The sequence below is a fragment of the Culex pipiens genome, chromosome 3 (assembly GCF_016801865.2).
Source record: "Culex pipiens pallens isolate TS chromosome 3, TS_CPP_V2, whole genome shotgun sequence".
NCBI lineage: Eukaryota > Metazoa > Arthropoda > Insecta > Diptera > Culicidae > Culex > Culex pipiens.
The window spans coordinates 116,492,152-116,511,150 of NC_068939.1; the positions used below are offsets into that span (position 1 = coordinate 116,492,152).

The window sequence follows — 18,999 nt, forward strand, 5'->3', positions numbered from 1 at the left end:
GTGTCTGGATGTGAGTTGGTGCACAAAAAACATGCACTCGATTATCTCCGGACTGGCTGAACCGATTTGGACCGTTCTAGTCTCATTCGATCCGTCTTGGAGTTCCACAAGACCTTAGTTAATATTATAAAGTTGTGTAAAGTACTTCAGAAGTTTTGCAAGAAAACCCGTCATGTATAACATTTATTTTTAGAAAGGAACTTGAAATACCATTTCAATGAGCCTAAAATGTCAAAGATCTGACAACCCTTACAAAAGTTATAAGCACTTAACTGCCCCTGATCGCATAAATGTCCCATATGCATTTTCATCGATTTTGAGTTAATGATGCAGTTTGGTTCAAAATTGTGTGCTCTTTCGAAAGCGCCTATAACATCCAGTACTTTGTTCTAGAAATCAGGAGGAAATCCAGTTTTTTCGCGAAAACTTAACACGTAGCCTTATGTATGGGACAAACTTCAAATACGTTTTTCTCAGCTTGCTGTTTTTGCATATGGGACATTTATGCGAACATGGGCAGTTAAGTGTTTTTAATATACTTTTTTGAGGCCAGATCTCAAATATTTTTATGAAAACGTTGTCCGGATCTATCAAGCGACGCATCGTTGGATGGTCAATCAAAATACCTTTACAATGAGTACAAGATATTGAAAATTTGACAACCCTATCAAAAGTATATTAATGCAAGGAAGGCACCAATCACTGGATTGGGTGGATTAGGTATCGTATTTTAAAATATTGTCCATGAATGTCAATTGCAGAATTTTTTTTTCGCAAAGTTGAGAAAATTTCCAATAAAATTGCCTAAAACAAATTGAAGATTGGACCTATGGTTGCTAAAATACAGAGAATAAAGAGAAAAAACCAAGAATATTTAGGTTTTTGAAGTTTCTTCCAAACATTCCCTCATTTTTTAATTACAATATCTCAGCAACTAATAATCCAATTTATTTGTAAAATTTTATGATCTTTTCGAAAAAATGCAAACAAAATATTTTAAAAGAAGACTAACATTCCAAAAGGTCCAAATATGTTCTTTGACATGCCGGAAGCTATAGTTGCTAGTTTTGTGAAAATAGTCTACCGGAACCGGTTCAGAGGTGTGGCCATACCTGGTACAGGTTGCCAAACATCTAAGAAAGGTCAAATATTGTCCCATATCGGTTTTGGTGCAACTTTAGGTAACTTACAAAAAGTTTTGCTCTCCTTATATCATACTTTGCTGGATGTGGTCACCCGAGAAAAAGGTACCCCACTACGATTCAGGATAACTCCGGTGAAAACTAACCAGTCCCGGATTTCGATCCGGAATCGAAAACAAGAGGCGGTTCTTTTGAGCAAATTCGGTCGTTGTTACGGCAGTTTTAATTTAATTTTATTGATTCAATCAGACGTTTGCGTCCAGAAAAGGGTACTGGAAACTTATTTCTATGGAGAAGCATGGTACTTTTAGTTCAAATCCAAAATACTTCCTCAACTTTTACCTTCACAGCTCATCAAAATTCGATTTCAATCCTGAGATATTCAATAAACACCGAAAAAACTCCGTTCATTTTTGTCACTTTTCATATGAAAGAAGTTGCAATTTTGTCAAGCTAGCAAGTGCGTCAACTGGCCAGAGGGATTTCAGGTCAGAACGTGTTTGACACACGTTCAAGCCCGACTACCGTAAACATTTATTATTATAATTTGGAACTCCGGCAACCAATTTCAACTAAACTTCGGAACAATGGTCAACCAAACAAAACGTTTTTGTTTGCATTGTGTATTCCTATTTTTGTTTATTCAAGGTCAAACATTAAAACGCTTTTTTTCTCTGACGTCAACACAGCACGACAACGTCGATTTGATTAAATTGGCTCCGAAAATAGTTCCTTCTGAGCGCAGCATGCATGCAAAATTTTGCAATTAAATTCCTCACCAGTCATCATAAACGCTGCGCTCACAGCGCATCCAGTAATCAAGAGGAATGTTCAAAGCAGCAGCAGCCAGCTTCTCGCCAACGCAATGCAATCAAAAACTAAACCACCAATCAACGACCGCACGGGGTAGAACGGGCACCCCGCCCAAAGCGGTTCCATTCATTGACCATCGCGCGAGAGCTCATAAATCGCTTCGGCTACGTAGAATAAACCGGAAATTGCAACCGGAAGGTTCCATTTGTACGCTTGGACTCCGCCGCCGCACGTGAATCTGCCATTCGTCCGTCGACTTCTAATCCGCGGGACGCCAAAGCCAAACCGCTGTAAATATTGATATCCCCATCCACGTGGCTGCTTCTGCTGCTGCTGCAGCAATCACACGGGTCATCAATTGTGCCAACGAGAACCAAACCGAACCCCGGGTACGATAATAACTCGTAATTCACTCGATTGGAAATGTGTCGAGAATGCAAGCGTTTCAGGACGACTTCAAGGCAGTCCGAATTCCCTGGTCCTAACCTAGCCCAACCAGCTGAGTGGTTTCGGCCAGAGACTATGCGAGATGCCTTGCTGCCATGCTGGTGAATTCTTGGCAGTTTGACCGTTTTGGCCATAGTTTGCCACGTGGGAAGTTTAGAACCGGTGATGGGAGGAATTAGGGAAAGAACCTTCAAATGGCAATTTATAGTTTTTTTTGCTCAGTTTATCATTTGTTCACCATTTTAATAGTCCTCAATTTATGTCAAAACAGTTTAAATTATCTCAAAGTCATCCCACCGCACAGTCTCCCCCACCCTCACCCGGGTTCTGAAATTGCAACGAGAGCACGTGCGTGCAAGCCGTTTATCGCTTTCACATGCCAAAGGATTCCGATTGATTACATTTTACGTAATCGAAGCGCCTCTCAACTCGTGCCACCATTTTGATGCCATAAATATCTGAATGCATCGTATCAATCACTATTGATCGCTACCCGGAACATGGTCGAACCAGAGCTGGACAGTGCTTTGAAATTGGAATATTCTATTTGAATTCTATCAATTTAAGATTATCCAAAAGTTGAGAAAGCTTCAACAACTTGAATCTAATTTATCTTCCCAACTTTCTAAATCAATCTTATACTTGTTTAGTGACTTATGGTACAGACCCTAAGTTCACCAACAATTTCCGCTGTCTGGTATGGATGACGGCATACGTAATTCTACTGGGACCCGCTGAGGTCTACTTAAAACTTCGAGGCACGTCCACGGATGGGATTATCGTTACGTAAAATTTCAAATTAGCTTCATGCCATATTGAATTGATCCGTTTTTTCTCTTTTTTTCGTGAGCTTTGGCTTGATTGGCTGAAGGTTGAACTAAAGTTAAAAAAATACCCACCAAATATAACCTTGCACTTTTTTTTTCACTACATTTAACCCGTTTTCGACCTTCTTCTCTCACTCTTTCAGTGCTAAACCTCATCAACGGTGAGGTGCAGTCGTACTGGGAGCAACCCTACTCCCAGCCCTACTTTGACAACAGTACGAAGCGGGAAGTGACCGCCACCGTGGGACAGTCGGCGCTGCTGCACTGCCGGGTGCGGAATCTGGGGGACCGTGCGGTGAGTTCACTGAATAAAAATAAAACTTACTATCATTTAGAGCTCGTTTTCTTTTTTCACCGGGTGTTATTATTTTTTTGTTTTATTTTATTCAAAGCTTTTGTCATGCCCCCTCCCCCCCCATTCAGAGAAGGCCCGAAAAATCCAGAGGGCAAACAAATATTTTTTTTAAAAGGTTCAAATTTTCAATATAAATTTAAGTCCAATCAACTAAATTAAAACAAAATGCATTCCCCTGCCCTGCGTTTAGAATCAATTTTAGAATGTCTGAGTTGATTAAAAAATTGTTTGAATTCAAGTGAATTTTCGATGTACAAAACATCAAAAAGGTTTTACCCGCAAATTTTGTTTTCGTCGAACTTACATTTTTTTTTTTAAATTAATGATTGCATATCAACTGTACGGGTGTATTATTGTGTTGAAATTCTGGCTTGTATTTTTTTTTTAGGCCTGAGTCCAGGGACAACAACTTTGAAAAATATTTGCATTAGCCTAAGTTGTCTTTTAGCAAAATACAATTGTTGTCACGAAATTTCAATACAGAGCAATTCCATGCCAAATAGGTAATCGATTGTACCCGAACCTCTCCGATTTCAATTAAACTTTGTACATACAGCAATTCCCCACGAAAACAGCATGGAAAAAAACAAATGTGCTCGGATCGGGCTCAAAATTTTTCTGGGGGTTCCCTGGCCGAAATAAAAAAAAAAAAAAAATATAATAATAAATAATTAGACCCGTATTTTTTTGTTTGGCCATTAAAGTGACCTACGCCGTCTTAGGGTGGTCTGAAAAATGGCAATTTTCGTCGATTTTCGCAAAAACCACTTTTTCAAAAAATCATAAAGCTGGCCTTTCAAAGAAAAGTAATAAAAAGTTTCAAAAATCTAGCCTAACATATGAAAAGGTCGAATGAAACTTTAAAATGCCGTTTTAACGGTGTCTGGACCAAAGAGCCCATGTCTGGAAATATTTTTATCGGATTCCCCGGACATTTTTACATAATATACTAAAAAATGGGAGGAGTTCATTAACAGGATTCCGAGATATGATTTTTTGAAAATAAAATCAACTTTTTCCACTAAAACTGCGATAACTTAAAAATTTCAGCGATGACCTATACATGTCTGGGTACCAAAAGTTGCGTCTTTCAATTACTCCTCCCATTTTTTAGTATGTTTTGTAAAAATGTCCGGGGAATCCGATAAAAATATTTCCAGACATGGGCTCTTTGGTCCAGACACCGTTAAAACGGCTTTGAAAGGCCAACTTATCACCTTTCATTTGCGTATAAGACAATTGAAATCGGTTGAAATGGCGTGGAGTTATGATTTTTTGAAAAAAGTGGTTTTTGCGAAAATCGACGAAAACGGCCATTTTTCAGACCACCCTAACACGGCGTAGGTCACCCTAATGGCCAAACAAAAAAATACGGGTCTAATTATTTCGGCCAGGGAACCCCCAGAAAAATTTTGAGCCCGATCCGAGCACTTTTGTTTTTATCCATGCTGTTTTCGTGGGGAATTGCTGCATATGTAGATATCTTTTCCTAGCCTTATTGCACTAGAGAATGACATTTGAGAAGTGTACATTTTAATTTAAATATTGCTGTATCTCAGAATGTTGTTTTTTAGAAAAGTGGTCCAAACGTCAAAAATTCAAAAAACGATCGTGGAAATCGATTCTCCAGACAATTTTACATTAAAGTCTCCAAATTAACCATTGTCCTAAGTCCCATATTTGTGAAGATACAGTGGGTTAGAAATAAAAATATTGAAAAATTGGAGTTTTGACCATTTTTTGCAATTTCTAGATATCAGACTTGATTTTTAATCTTGTGATTATTTTAACCGAAAATATCAGAAAATTATGAAAAAGTTAAGTTTTTTAACATTGAAAATCAGACCAATAGTTTCTGAGATATCCCCGGTTAAAAATTACAGGCTTATTAGGTGACACTTTTATAAAATGATTACCATCAATTTCGAATTCTTTGTGAAGTTGTATCTCAAAAACTCATTTTCCGATTTTCAAAATTTCAGATAGCAAATTGTTGGAAATTTTCTCAACTTTTCTTAAATATTTTCTTTTGGGGTGCTTTTCTATCAGAGCAATTCTCTGAGATTTCGGTCATTCGATTTTTTCTGTATTTTTTAATCCGGCTGAAACTTTTTTGGTGCCTTCGGTATGCCCAAAGAAGCCATTTTGCATCATTAGTTTGTCCATATAATTTTCCATACAAATTTGGCAGCTGTCCATGATATATCCATCCAAAAATGATACATGAAAATTCAAAAATCTGTATCTTTTGAAGGAATTTTTTGATCGATTTGGTGTGTCTTCGGCAAAGTTGTAGGTATGGATATGGACTACACTGAAAAAAAATGATACACGGTAAAAAAAAAATTGGTGATTTTTTATTTAACTTTTTGTCACTAAAACTTGATTTGCAAAAAAAAAAACACTATTTTTATTTTTTTTATTTTTTGATATGTTTTAGAGGACATCAAATACCAACTTTTCAGAAATTTCCAGAATGGGCAAAAAATCTTTGACCGAGTTATGAATTTTTGAATCAATACAATTTTTTTCAAAAAATCGAAATATTGGTCGCAAAAAATTTTCAATTTCATTTTTTGATGTAAAATTGAATTTGCAATCAAAAAGTACATAGTGAAATTTTGATAAAAGGCACTCTTTTCAAGTTATAGCCATTTTTATGTAATTTTTTTCAAAATAGTCACAGTTATTGATTTTTTAAAAATAGTGCCCATGTTTGCCCACCTTTGAATTTTTTTTTTTTAAACCTGAGAAAATTCTCTATATTTTGCTTTTTCGGACTTTGTTGATACGACCCTTAGTTGCTGAGATATTGCCATGCAAAGATTTAAAAACAAGAAAATTGATGTTTTCTAAGTTGTAACCGTTGTACTAAATTGGTTTATTTGATTTTTAAAAAAACATCACAAATTTAGCGCTTGGCGCAAACTCTATTTATATAACATTTTCATTTATTATTATTACCTTATTAATTGAATTTAAAATACGATTTCGAAGATAGCCCCTTTGTAAAGACACTCACTGCTTCACAGTGAGTGACGGAGTGCAAGCACTCGCGTTTACCCCTGATGATTAGGCAACCCCCATAACGTGAGTTCGCTGCGCGCGCTTCGACGAGCGGTTGCTCAAACCGACACGTGATTGGAACTCAGTTACGATCTTAAGAGGCCGCACGTGCAGATTCTGAACCAAGGGTTTGACTCGTTTATCTTCGTGAGAATTGGAAAAGGAGAGCGTGTAGGCCGTGTACCTTCAGCGTACCGAGTGGGAGCGGGACACACTATTAGAGAGCGATATTTCCCGAATAGGCTAAAACCAACGCAACGTTTACGTGCATCCGGTGGGTTCGTACGTAACTTCGGCGATCAGTTTCCCAGGCTCGAGTCTGAGAAATTTTAGTAACTCGATCACATTCTCCTAACCCGTGGAACGATTCGGAAGTGCAGTGAATTTGCTGGAGTTGTAACGTAGGTAATCTGCGCGAGGTTCGATCTCGGGTGTTAATTAAAGTTAACTTTTCAGAAGCTAGGCCGATAGAAAGTAGTGCGACAGATAGCTAGCTTTTGTGACCTTTGTGCGAGAACCTGCGAAGAAAGGTAATGTAGTCAGTGTGCGAAATAGTGCGTGCTCTAAAACGATCGTTTCGACGGTCCGTGTTCCCTTTAGGCAGCGTGGTCACAAGTTTACTTGTCTCCGGCGGCTTCCCTCGTCCGCGGACGGGATTGCTGGCCAAGCTACAACCCTGTGGCCAGCCGCCGCGCCGTCAACATCGTGGCAGAAAACCCCCGGTCCTACCGCAACCTCTTGACCGAGCCACTCCAGTCACCTGTGGCCTTTTTGACGCAAACGCCTGGCCGCACCGCAACCTAGTGGCCGCGGCGATCTTTGTCGACTCGTGAGGATTCTTCACGAATCACCGTACGAAACTGCCTGGCCCCCAACAACCACGTGGCCCGCAGCGAACGCCTCGAACACGCCGTGACGCGGTCACGGACCGCAGGTCGGCAGGCCTGAAGAACAACCACGTGGCAAATCGATCGGTTCCAGACGCCTGGTAGGTGAGTCGATCATCCGCCACTCAACCATCGTGATCGCACAACAGCAGCAGTAGCAGGTAGCAGAACTCGCAGAGCAGCAGTCTACGGCGCCGGCAAGGGCGAAGTAGAGGAGAAAGAACGCGCACAACGACGACGACGACGGGCTCGTAAGTACAAAACTCTGTGTGTTAGTTGTCCGTGTGCACATGTGACGTCCCCTCGAACCACAGAGTTCGCAAGCATGTACGCCCCGCGCTAGCCCGCACCGCTAGCCCCCCCAAGAACGCCCCATTGTTGAAGATCTCCGGAGAAGAATTAAGAGCACGCACACTGTAGGATAGGGTGGTCGTAATCAGAAGATGAATTATAACTATTAGGGAATAAAACTGAACTCCAAAATGTTAATCTGCGATCTTTAAATGCCGTCTTTAATAAAGTCCCTATTTAACCCTATTCGAGTTGCTTTGGTTGATGCTTGGGAAAGAATTTAGTTATGAGCGCTTGCGCTGCGCTTCAGCGGTCTGCTGCGCACCGGTCACTCTGCGACACCTGGTGGTGGGATCTGTAACTATCGATGATGAATGAGTATTGATGTTGGGAGCTTTCGTTGAGCACGTTGGTTTTAGGTCAATTCGGGCATTATGGGCTCGGATAATACTGAAGTTCGGTAAGTCGGACGCAGGGAAACTGCGGGGAAAGCTGAATCGTTCTCCAAACCTCTTCTCACGAGTAAACTGGACCTTCCTAAGGAAGAGTCTCAAGCTGGGCAACTTTAGATCAGGCGGGTGGTCCTCTAACGAGGTGGCGCTTAAGCTATCCGCTTCTTCCAGTGCGCTTCGGCGATCTCGCACATTTCCCTGTAACATTTTCTTGGAATTTTCCCTGTACCGTACCATGACGTTCTGGTCCAACGTCCGTACGGTTACAAAGTCTCACCCAAACAACCCACCATTTTGTAATGTCGATATCTCAGCAACTAATGGTCCGATTCACGATGTTAAAATATGAAACATTCGTGAAATTTTCCGATCTTTTCGAAAAAAAATATTTTCAAAAATTTTAAATCAAGACTTACTTATTAAAAGGGCGTAATATTTAATGTTTGGTTTTTTTGAAATGTTAGTCTTGATTTAAATTTTTTTTAAATATTTTTTTCGAAAAGATGGGAAAATTTCACGAATGTTTCATATTTCTTGTTTTTAAATCTTTGCATGGCAATATCTCAGCAACTAAGGGTCGTATCAACAAAATCCGAAAATGCAAAATATAGAGAATTTTCTCAGCTTTTCAAAAATATTTTTTTCAAAGGTGGGCAAACATAGGCACTATTTTTAAAAAATCAATAACTGAGACTATTTTGTTACATAAAAATGGCTATAACTTGAAAACGGTGCACTTTATCAAAATTTTACTTCAGTACTTTTTGATTGCAAATTCAATTTTACATCAAAAAATGAAATTGAAAAATTTTTGCGACCAATATTTCGATTTTTTGAAAAAATCTTTATTGATTCAAAAAATCATAACTCGGTCAAAGATTTTTTGCCCATTCTGGAAATTTCTGAAAAGTTGGCATTTGATGTCCTCTAAAACATATCAAAAAATAAAAAAAATTAAAAATATTTTTTTTTTTTGCAAATCAAGTTTTAGTGACAAAAAGTTAAATAAAAAATCTCCAAAATTTTTTTTACCGTGTATCATTTTTTTCAGTGTAGTCCATATCCATACCTACAACTTTGCCGAAGACACCAAATCGATCAAAAAATTCCTTCAAAAGATACAGATTTTTGAATTTTCACATATCATTTTTGTATGGACAGCTGCCAAATTTGTATGGATAATTATATGGACAAACTAATGATGCAAAATGATTTCTTTGGTCGGTATGCACCAAAAAAGTTTCAGCCGGATTAAAAAATACAAAAAATAAAATTAAAGAAAAAAGACCGATTCCGTAGAGAACTGCTCATCAAGAAGTATTTTATGGCTAAAAGTAGCTATAACTTGAAAAAGGTACATTTTTTCAAAAGAAATGCAGAGAAGTTTACGATTGCAAATTAGATTTAGCTTTGAAAAATGATTTTAATAAAATATATGTCCAGATTTTCGATATTATATTGGCAGACGATGTTGACGTGTTGCTCCAATATTGTCTGAAAATTAACAAAACTTCAATGCAAATAATTACACATAAGACACAGAATTTCGACTTGGTGGTGAAGAAGTTGAAGTTGCGAAACTTCAAATTCTTTACATTTGACCCAGCAGAGAAGGTCCCAGTGAAGATCGTCCTTCAGGGATATCCGGACTTGGAAGAAAACCTGGCGGGCGTCAAAGTTAAGGCTCGAAAGGTAAAGGTGCTCTCGATGTCGACAACGGTGACAGGTACGCACACCTTTTACCTTCTGTACTTCGATCGTGGTTGCGTTTAAATCCAAGACCTACGGTGGATCAAAGCACTGGACGGTTTTTGTGACGTGGCGATTCTACATGAAGAATTCGGCCGACGCAGCCTATTGCTACCGTTTTCATAAATTTGGACACAGCTCCAGAAACTGCAATCTCCCCTCTTCACCGAAAGGTGCAGTCTTCCACAGAAAGTCCAACTGCTGGGGTAAAACGCCCAGCAGCACAAATCGCGCGTCAAGTGCGCAAACTGTGGTGAAAACCACACGGTGAATTTCAGTGGCTGTGCCGCGCGGAAAAAGTACCTCGAGAAACAGGACAAGAAGAAGAAAGCACCAACGTCCCGCCAACCTCCGAAGATTGCGTGCTCGACCGCTACAACTGCTGGCGGCGGAGCGGTTCCATCAGCCAATACAGCGTTCTTTCCTGGCTGGGGAGGTTCCTACACTAGAGTACACAGAAAAAAATAATGTAAATTTGGAAGCTGTAATTTTGGAAGGTTGAATATTACCTCTTTTATGATGTAATTTTACCTCAATTTAGACTGAAAAAGTGACATTACACCAGAAAAGTGGTAAAATTACACATTTCCAGAGGTAAAATTACACCTTTTTTCTGACATAAAAGATGTACCCCTTCCCAGATGTAATATTACCATGATTTTTTTTCTGTGTAGCCGCTTCTGAGAGCGGTAGTCCACCGAGACAAGCAGACGTTACCGGTGATGATCTCTGCACCCTTACCGAGTTTTTCGCTCTTGCTGGAGGGATGCTTACGCGTTATCGTGCCTGCCGGTACAAGGCAGATCAATTCCAAGCTCTTAGTGAGCTGATGATGAAGCACATCTACAATGGATAAGCTTTCTTGTGCAGCAAAGTTTTTCGACATCGAAAGACAAAACAAACTGTGATCTAGTTTCAAGCTTTTTCTATTTCTTTTTCTTGCAAATCTAATCTAATCTAATCTAATCTAATCGAACACAAGCGCAGCCAGTCCGAAGAAAGCATCCGGGAAGAACTTATGGTTAGATTACGCCTCAAGTTCCTTCTTGTCATTATTAATGATTGCAGTACTTTCGAGAACCCCCGAAGTGTATTACACTCATTAAAGCGGCCCGGCCTACTGCGTTGCATTAACCGCATGAGACAGATTCTATGAACGGATCCCACATTTCATAGAACCATCAGGGGAAGAAGAAGAAGCCGGGGACATACCGTACCAACCGGTTCGAGTTATTTATAGATTATAATGGTGTGTGGTGTGTAGGGGTATCGTTGGGGAAGGGATTGTTGTATTATATAGTAAATGACCTTGTGACATTATTTCACCACTACGGTTTAATTCACTCAAGGAGTATTAATCCCTTGGTAGCCGAATGGCTAGAGCATCCGACTTCCAATCCAAAGGTGTGAGTTCGAATCCCACCTGATTCTATGTGTTTTTTGTTCATATTCAAAGTTCAATTACAGTCGAAAAATTTCAAGAAGACCGCACGGGAATCAAACCCTGAACCTTCCGCTTATGAGGCGAGAGCCGTAGCCATTAAGCCACGGGCCGGTCCTTTCTTTTTCTTGCAAATCTCAAATGTTTTTTTTCTTCTCTTGCCAAATCCATTGTTAGAGTATCCAATTACATCAAAATGAACTCTAGTAAAAATCATAGGAAGAACTCCATAACTCTATTAAGTTATAAAAAACAGAAACAAAATTTCATACATTTAAAAACCCATTTTGTTAAACCCAAAATTGTATGGAGACTTGTTTGGAAAAACTAATAATGCAAAATGACTACTTTTGACATAGGAAATGCATGGATAAAGTTTTATCTTAAGCAGTAAATACAAATAAGGCGAATGCAAGTATTTTTCAAAGGTTATGTAGCCCCTCTTTCAAAATTGACTCAAAAAAATCAGGTTGGGGATGGGGAAGTAAAACGTCGGTCCATTTGCGTAAAAGAGGTTTTGGGTGACTCACCACACATAACCTTCGGACGCCTAGAAATGAGCAGAAACTTGCAACAGAGACCATGAAAGACCCGGGGGTCGTTAAAGTGGATTGCTTTGCTTTTTTTTTCGATGTATAGCACCGCCAAAACCTTATTTTTTCTTGATTCGTCATCACCTGCAAATTTTGGAAACTAATGATTGCAAAACAACGAGGCGTTAGGGTGTAATATTGGGTTGTTTGGAAAATAGAAATCTGTCCAAATTTAGTGAGTACAGCATTTTTTCAGTTCCTTTTGGAGTTCTAAACAACTCCCAAAGTTTGAAAACGATTGGTTTAGTCCTCATTTTGCGCAAAGCGATTCAATTGTCTATGGGAATATAAAATTTAATCCACTAGAAAGACGCAGAACTTCGCGCTGCTGGTTTTTCCTCAGTAGATTTGTGATCATTGTCTTTGATAACCCCTTGAGGTCTGCAAAAGCTGCATATGTTATCATGGATCCTCGAAATTTTGTTTTGTTTGAAAAAGTCACTTTTGCGTTTGTTTAGAAGAATCCTACCTTAAGTGTGACAACTTTTGTCAGCAAAACGTGTAATCTTATCGTCTACCCCTCCTTTGTCCCCAAACCCAGGTGTCCTGGATCCGGAAGCGCGACCTGCACATCCTGACCGTCGGCATCCTGACGTACACGAACGACCAGCGGTTCCAGTCGCTGCACACCGAGGGCGGCGACGAGTGGACGCTGCGGATCACCTCGCCCCAGCCCCGGGACTCGGGCACGTACGAGTGCCAAGTGTCGACGGAGCCCAAAATTTCCCAAGCCTTTCGGCTCAGCGTCGTGGGTAAGTACGTGTGTGTGTGTGAGACACGACACCCAAATTAAATGCTCACGACCTCCTGGCCCTCAATGTGGGTCGTTTGAACACGTGGTGTGTTCAAGGTTGAACAAACAGGATAGAACCTGGCCAGACCGAATGAGGGGGGTGTTGGATGTCTGTTGATTTTGAGTCTGTTTGCGGTAACGGCAAAAGGTGACGAGTTGCCGGTGGATTTGCTACGTGGGCAAAGAGTGTTAGACAACGTTCGTTCGCTTCGCTGGAATGAGCCCAGGAAAGTTCTTTTATGGGTAATTTGTAAAGCAGATTTCAGTTTGATTTTGGGTGACTGAAATCAACCACGATTTTCTTTGAATTCCCACAAGGGTGAAATGAAAAATGGGGAATTTTGGCAAAGGTTAGGCTTAGGTTTAGGAATTGCAAATTTTCAACATGAAAATTATAAAAATCTCGATGTGACTCTGGGTGGGAAGGGATAAAATTGGACTTTAAAGCTGATATCTTTGAAGAACAACCCGCTCCTGCTGACTGCACAGTTCACCCTTAATGAACCAATTATCTGCTGGTGCTGTGCTGTGAGCGTGAAACATTCATAAAATCCAATAAAGAAAATTCTTCCGCGAATTCGTTCAACCTGCCAGTCCACCACCCACGCCAGTTATACAGGTCCAGGTTGAATCACGCGATTTCGGATTCGGTTGACCCGCCCGCCTTTAGGCGATTAATCACGCCGCACGGAATATCGATTTCTGCCTTGGCGGCTAAAACAAACACACAAACAACAATCCGGGGAACCAAAAATAATCACCACTCAATCGGTTCCAATTACTTAACGGAATGGGTGACCATAATGTGGTGGTGGGGATTTCGTTAAGGGGAAGGAGAGGGGGATTTATTATTCATAGAGGATTTAATTAGTGGCATTTTTGTACGGAGTGGCAAATATATCAATTTTGATGGCGATAAAATGGTAACCCTATCTGGAGTGTCAACTTTCATTCAATCGTTAAGAGCTATTTATAACCTACAAATTGACATTTTATTATCACTGTCTTACTCCTTCGAGGAAAATATGTTTCGTCAATACTATAATCGATTGAAAATTCAACGCACATCTTTCACGTGATAATGTGACAGAAAACGGGCAATTATCCGAAAATAGAAATCATTTCGGGTACGCTATTTAAGGAACGCCAATGATTTGCCCTTATTTATGACCCAATCCCCGCCAGGATGTTTCTATAGGGCAAGTTCTGTCAATGGGTGCAGGGATGATGAACCCGTAATTTATGTGTTTATTTTTCCCTGTTGACCAACAAATTACCGCGTGACCGCGGTGAAAGGTGTGTTTGTGTTTGCTCAACCTGGCATGGTGTGTGTGTGTGTGTAGAACAATAACAAAAGATTTGTGTATTTGTTTTGGTAACCACAAAAGGGTATTACTCATATGTTAATCTCGGCGTAATTAGCACTGGTTGAATGACTTTGGCTTGTAGGCGACGGTTAAAGTACCTGTCAGTTATTGTTTTCATTTATGATTGAATGGTGCCGAACTGTGCTTTTAATTTAAAACAATGGAGTTGTTATCGTGTTGTAAGCATTTCAAAGAAAATTAAACAAAATTTTAACATGAGAAGTCCTTGTCAAATGAAGACTTCATTTTACGGAAATCATAACTGGGTAATTCTCTACCAACTCACACGAAATCGGGAAAAGTTGCCCCGACCCCTCTTCGATTTGCGTGAAACTTTGTCCTAAGGGGTAACTTTTGTCCCTGATCACGAATCCGAGGTCCGTTTTTTGATATCTCGTGATGGAGGGGCGGTACGACCCCTTCCATTTTTGAACATGCGAAAAAAGAGGTGTTTTTCAATAATTTGCAGCCTGAAACGGTGATGAGATAGAAATTTGGTGTCAAAGGGACTTTTATGTAAAATTATACGCCCGATTTGATGGTGTACTCAGAATTCCGAAAAAACGTATTTTTCATCGAAAAAAACACTAAAAAAGTTTTAAAAATTCTCCCATCTTCCGTTACTCGACTGCAAAATTTTTTGGAACATGTTATTTATGGGAAATTTAATGTACTTTTCGAATCTACATTGACCCAGAAGGGTCATTTTTTCATTTAGAACAAAATTTTTCATTTTAAAATTTCGTGTTTTTTCTAACTTTGCAGGGTTATTTTTTAGAGTGTAACAATGTTCTACAAAGTTGTAGAGCAGACAATTTCAGCGATGACCTATACATGTCTGGGTACCAAAAGTTGCGTCTTTCAATTACGAAAATTTTGATACCCAGACATGTATAGGTCATCGCTGATTTTTTTAAGTTAACGCAGTTTTAGTGAAAAAAGTTGATTTTTTGCCGATTTCGTCATTTTCCTGTTTTTGCGCGCAGCGCATCAAAAAACGTAGTTTTTATTTTCAAAAAATCATATCTCGGAAATTTTTTACTGAGTTATGTGAAATTTTTCGAGGAATCCGATAAAAATATTTTCAGACATAGGCTCTTTGGTCCAGACACGGTCAAAACGCCATTTTAAGTTTTCATACGACTTTTCTAATAGTTTAGCTAGATTTTTGGAACTTCTTACTATTTTTCTCAAATAGCCAATCTAATCACCTTTCTTTTGCGTCTAAGACAGCTAAAATCGGATGAAATGGCGCGGAGATATGATTTTTCGAAAAAAAGTGGTTTTTGCTAAAAATGACGAAAATTGCCATTTTTTGAACCACCCTAGCACGATGTAGGTCACTCTAATGACCATACAAAAAAAATACGGGTTAAATTATTTTGGCCAAGGAACTCCCAGAAAAATTTTGAGCCCGATCGGAGAACTTTTTTTTCGGTTTAGGCTCTTTTCAAATAGAATTGCTGTATAAATGAAATATTGATTCACAAAGAATTGATTTGAGCAAATTGATAAATTTCACGGGATTTCACGGAAATCTTCAAATTTCACGAATTTCACGCTTTCCGCGAAATCGTGAAAATTCACTAACCGTAGGTATCTTGTATGAAGTACAAAACTAGCTAATTTGTCAAAAATCGAGGAAATCATGAGACAAATTTGGGAAACTTGAAGTTTTTTTTTTACAAATTTTTCCTTCTGGTTACTTCTGAGTCACAGAGACAGAAAACCCAAGCTTTAATTTTCACAAAAGAAGTTATAACGGTTAAAAAAAAATTAATTTGGCTCCCTTGAAAAATTATAAACAGTCATAAAATCCAATATCAGTAAGCCGTCTACGAATTGATGCGGAAATTACATCTTCATAAATCTTAGGCTGCTAATACATGACACTTGTTTAAGTTATATCTCATAAATTCTCAAGATTGTCTAAAACATAATGAAAGATCTGAAAAAATAACGGAGATAAACTAAAAGTTCTCAATCAAACTAGAGCTCTCGAACCAGTTAGTAACTCGTATTTACAATCACTAAAGCTCAAAAACAGACCTCACAATAAAAGACAATTTCAAAGCCAAAAACGAAAATCGATAAACTATATTGCTTTTTTCTTACTGCTCACCAAAATAAAAAGTCGACGAGCATTTTCTGCGCAAAACAAGACTCTTCGTTTGTTGGAGTTGGAATTCGCCTCTTCGCCCCAGCAGAACAACAAATAAAAATATCAATTTCAAAATTTAACGACAAATTTACTTCCGTTGCTCAGCTGCCACCAACAAGGACTCCGACTGAGACGCGCGCGTCCCATTTGGGGGCCCAATAAAGTGAAACCATAAAGCGCCCCGTGTGCCATCTGCGGATAATTAACCAACTGGACCGTCATTAGGGCCAAAATGCGTGGTCCCAAAATGAGCGCGTTCCGTAGATTTGCGTGTGGTCGATTTCGCGCAATTTGAGGGCCCAAAAATGGGAAAACCATCCACGTTCAACTCTCTAACAAGAGAAGAGGACGTGAATGTCATGAATAAATGAGAAAACGATACCTCTCAAATGGATTTCCTTCATTGCACCGTTAGGTTTTATCCGTTTTTAGAACCCTTGTGGGGCACGCTAGGTAGGAGCACGGTGAGCCTCCCTCCCTCTCTGGGTCTGACATAACTGGGTTCGCCTGACTGAATCTCGTTTTAGAATGGATCCAGCACAATTTGCAAAAAATAGTAAGAATGGGGTTTTTCTTCTTTTGCATATTTTCATTTGAAATAATAACAAACACCGTCAACTGGGGCAAATCGGAACTACATTCCGGACAGGGACAAAAGCTTTTCGGTAATCGTTGTACACATTTCACAGTTTAAGAGAAGCAAAACCCAAAAAAAAAACTTTGCTACAAAAACCTTTTTGTCTAAACTCCAAAATATTGTAAAAAGGTTAGTGTTTGTAAGAAGACCCATCATCTTATACATTTTTAGAAAGGCATTTGAAATATTTTCCCAACATTCATGATATTACAACCCTATCAAGAGTTATAAGCACTTAAGGGTTATTAATACCATTTTTAGAGGCCGGATCTCAGATATTCTGATGAAAACGTTGTCCGTATGAGTAAGAAATGAGAAATGAAGCATCGTTTCATAAACATTATGAGGGGGATAATGTTATTTTGACTAAATGTATTCACTGTGTGAATTTGAGGAAGGCACGAACCACATCAAGGATCAAGTAACGGTTTTTTAATTTCCCAATTCCTCAACCGATAGAACCTGAAACCGCAAAATATTTTTCATAAAATGGCAGTTTTAAAATTAAATTTTATGCATAATTTAGAAAATCTCTACTTGAAAGAATTTTGATTTACTTAAAAAGGCAATTTTGACAATAGTTTACCAATTTGTGAATTGAATTGTTCTTGGCATCAAATGTTAGATTTTAACAGAGTCGTGTGGTGTTCGTGGGGTAGATCGGTGGGCAAATCGCCGCGCGAAAATCCGCTTGAAAGTGCAAAAAAAGATTCTGGAATTCATTGAAAAAGTGTCGCGTCGTGGCCTTGGAAGCTGGGCCATCAGTCGTGTGGTGTTCGTGAGGGAGATCGGTGGGCAAATCGACGTTAGAATCCGCGAGAAAGTATTGGAAGTTTCTTGAATTTATTGATAGAAGGCTTCGCGTTGTCGTGTATATGTTGAATTTTATTTCGTTTTGAAAGCCCTTCCCATAGCATCGTTGCTCAGATGGCACGCCGACGGTAAGAAGTTAAAAAATTACGGGATTGAGTTAATAATTAAGTTCTTCTCATAGCGTCGAAGATTGGAAAGCAACGATTATGTTTCACTGTCTGGTCTTATCTACCAATAATGAATCGTTTAAGTTATTGTTTTAATTTCATTACAATCGGTTACGTGGTGCCCTCTTTTCTTTTAGTTCAAATTTGTTGATAGTAAAAATGTATTCCAACGGGCAGTTTTAGTATTAACTCATCAAACTTTCCATTTTATAAAGAGTAACTATTTTTAAAAATTTACTCGCGTTATCGTATAAACAGTAAAATATACTGATAAGTCCAGCCCATAGCACTACTGCTCGGTTGGCACGCGTTCGATTAAAAAAAGTTTTTAAATAATCAATTATGTATCTTTCCGCAGCCGGCTGTCTAAGATTTTTAAAAAAATTCAACAGATAAACAAATTGCTTATGGTTGCATCACCTACCACAGTGAATCCTGACCTCATACCCATCTTACTAACCCCTCAAAACTCATGTGATACTTTGTCGGAGACGCAGCCGATTTAGCGGTCCCATCACTCAAGTATCGGACTAACATTCCCATCCACTTCCCCGTGTCTTACCACTGGTCGTGGCCAGCGTCGGTATTGATCAGCACGATAGGGACCTTTGAAAATTGCGAAGGGGTGATGGTTGGTTCCTACTTTTCATCTGTGGTCCACGGAGCAATTTTTGGAGGTCCTGGTCAATAACGAAGTAGCAGCTACGGGTAGACACCAATGCTATGCTATGCTATGCATCAAATGTTAGATTTTTACAAACATTAACCCCTCAAATTGTTATGATTTATGTTTTACTATACTTAAATTGCAAATATATGAAAAGCGTTTAACGGACGATTTGGATTTTTAATGGCTATGAACTTTTGAAATTTATTTTTTTTGAAACTGTCAAAAATACATTCAAAAGATTTCCAAATCTTTATAGATTTCAGAATAAAAATTGGTATAAGAAAGAACTTGTGATACGTTGATATTGTTTTCTGGTTATAACTATTTT

The 18,999-nt window shown here is 39.0% G+C and overlaps 1 protein-coding gene and 1 long non-coding RNA gene across 5 annotated transcripts in view; both read left to right on the top strand.

The window, feature by feature from the left end:
• The window catches only part of LOC120428561 (protein sidekick-1-like), a 348,405-nt gene that overhangs the window by 177,665 nt on the left and 151,741 nt on the right, over nt 1-18,999 (top strand). For all 4 annotated transcript variants that reach the window (XM_052709840.1, XM_052709841.1, XM_052709842.1 and 1 more), the window contains 2 exons: nt 3,373-3,524; nt 12,605-12,815. In XM_052709840.1, coding sequence (XP_052565800.1) covers nt 3,373-3,524; nt 12,605-12,815 — 363 coding nt within the window. The remainder of the gene's footprint in view (nt 1-3,372; nt 3,525-12,604; nt 12,816-18,999) is intronic.
• LOC120428562 (uncharacterized) lies at nt 6,439-8,546 on the top strand. Its single transcript, XR_005607134.1, has 3 exons — nt 6,439-7,051; nt 7,107-7,180; nt 7,251-8,546. It is a non-coding gene; the product is annotated as an uncharacterized LOC120428562 (long non-coding RNA).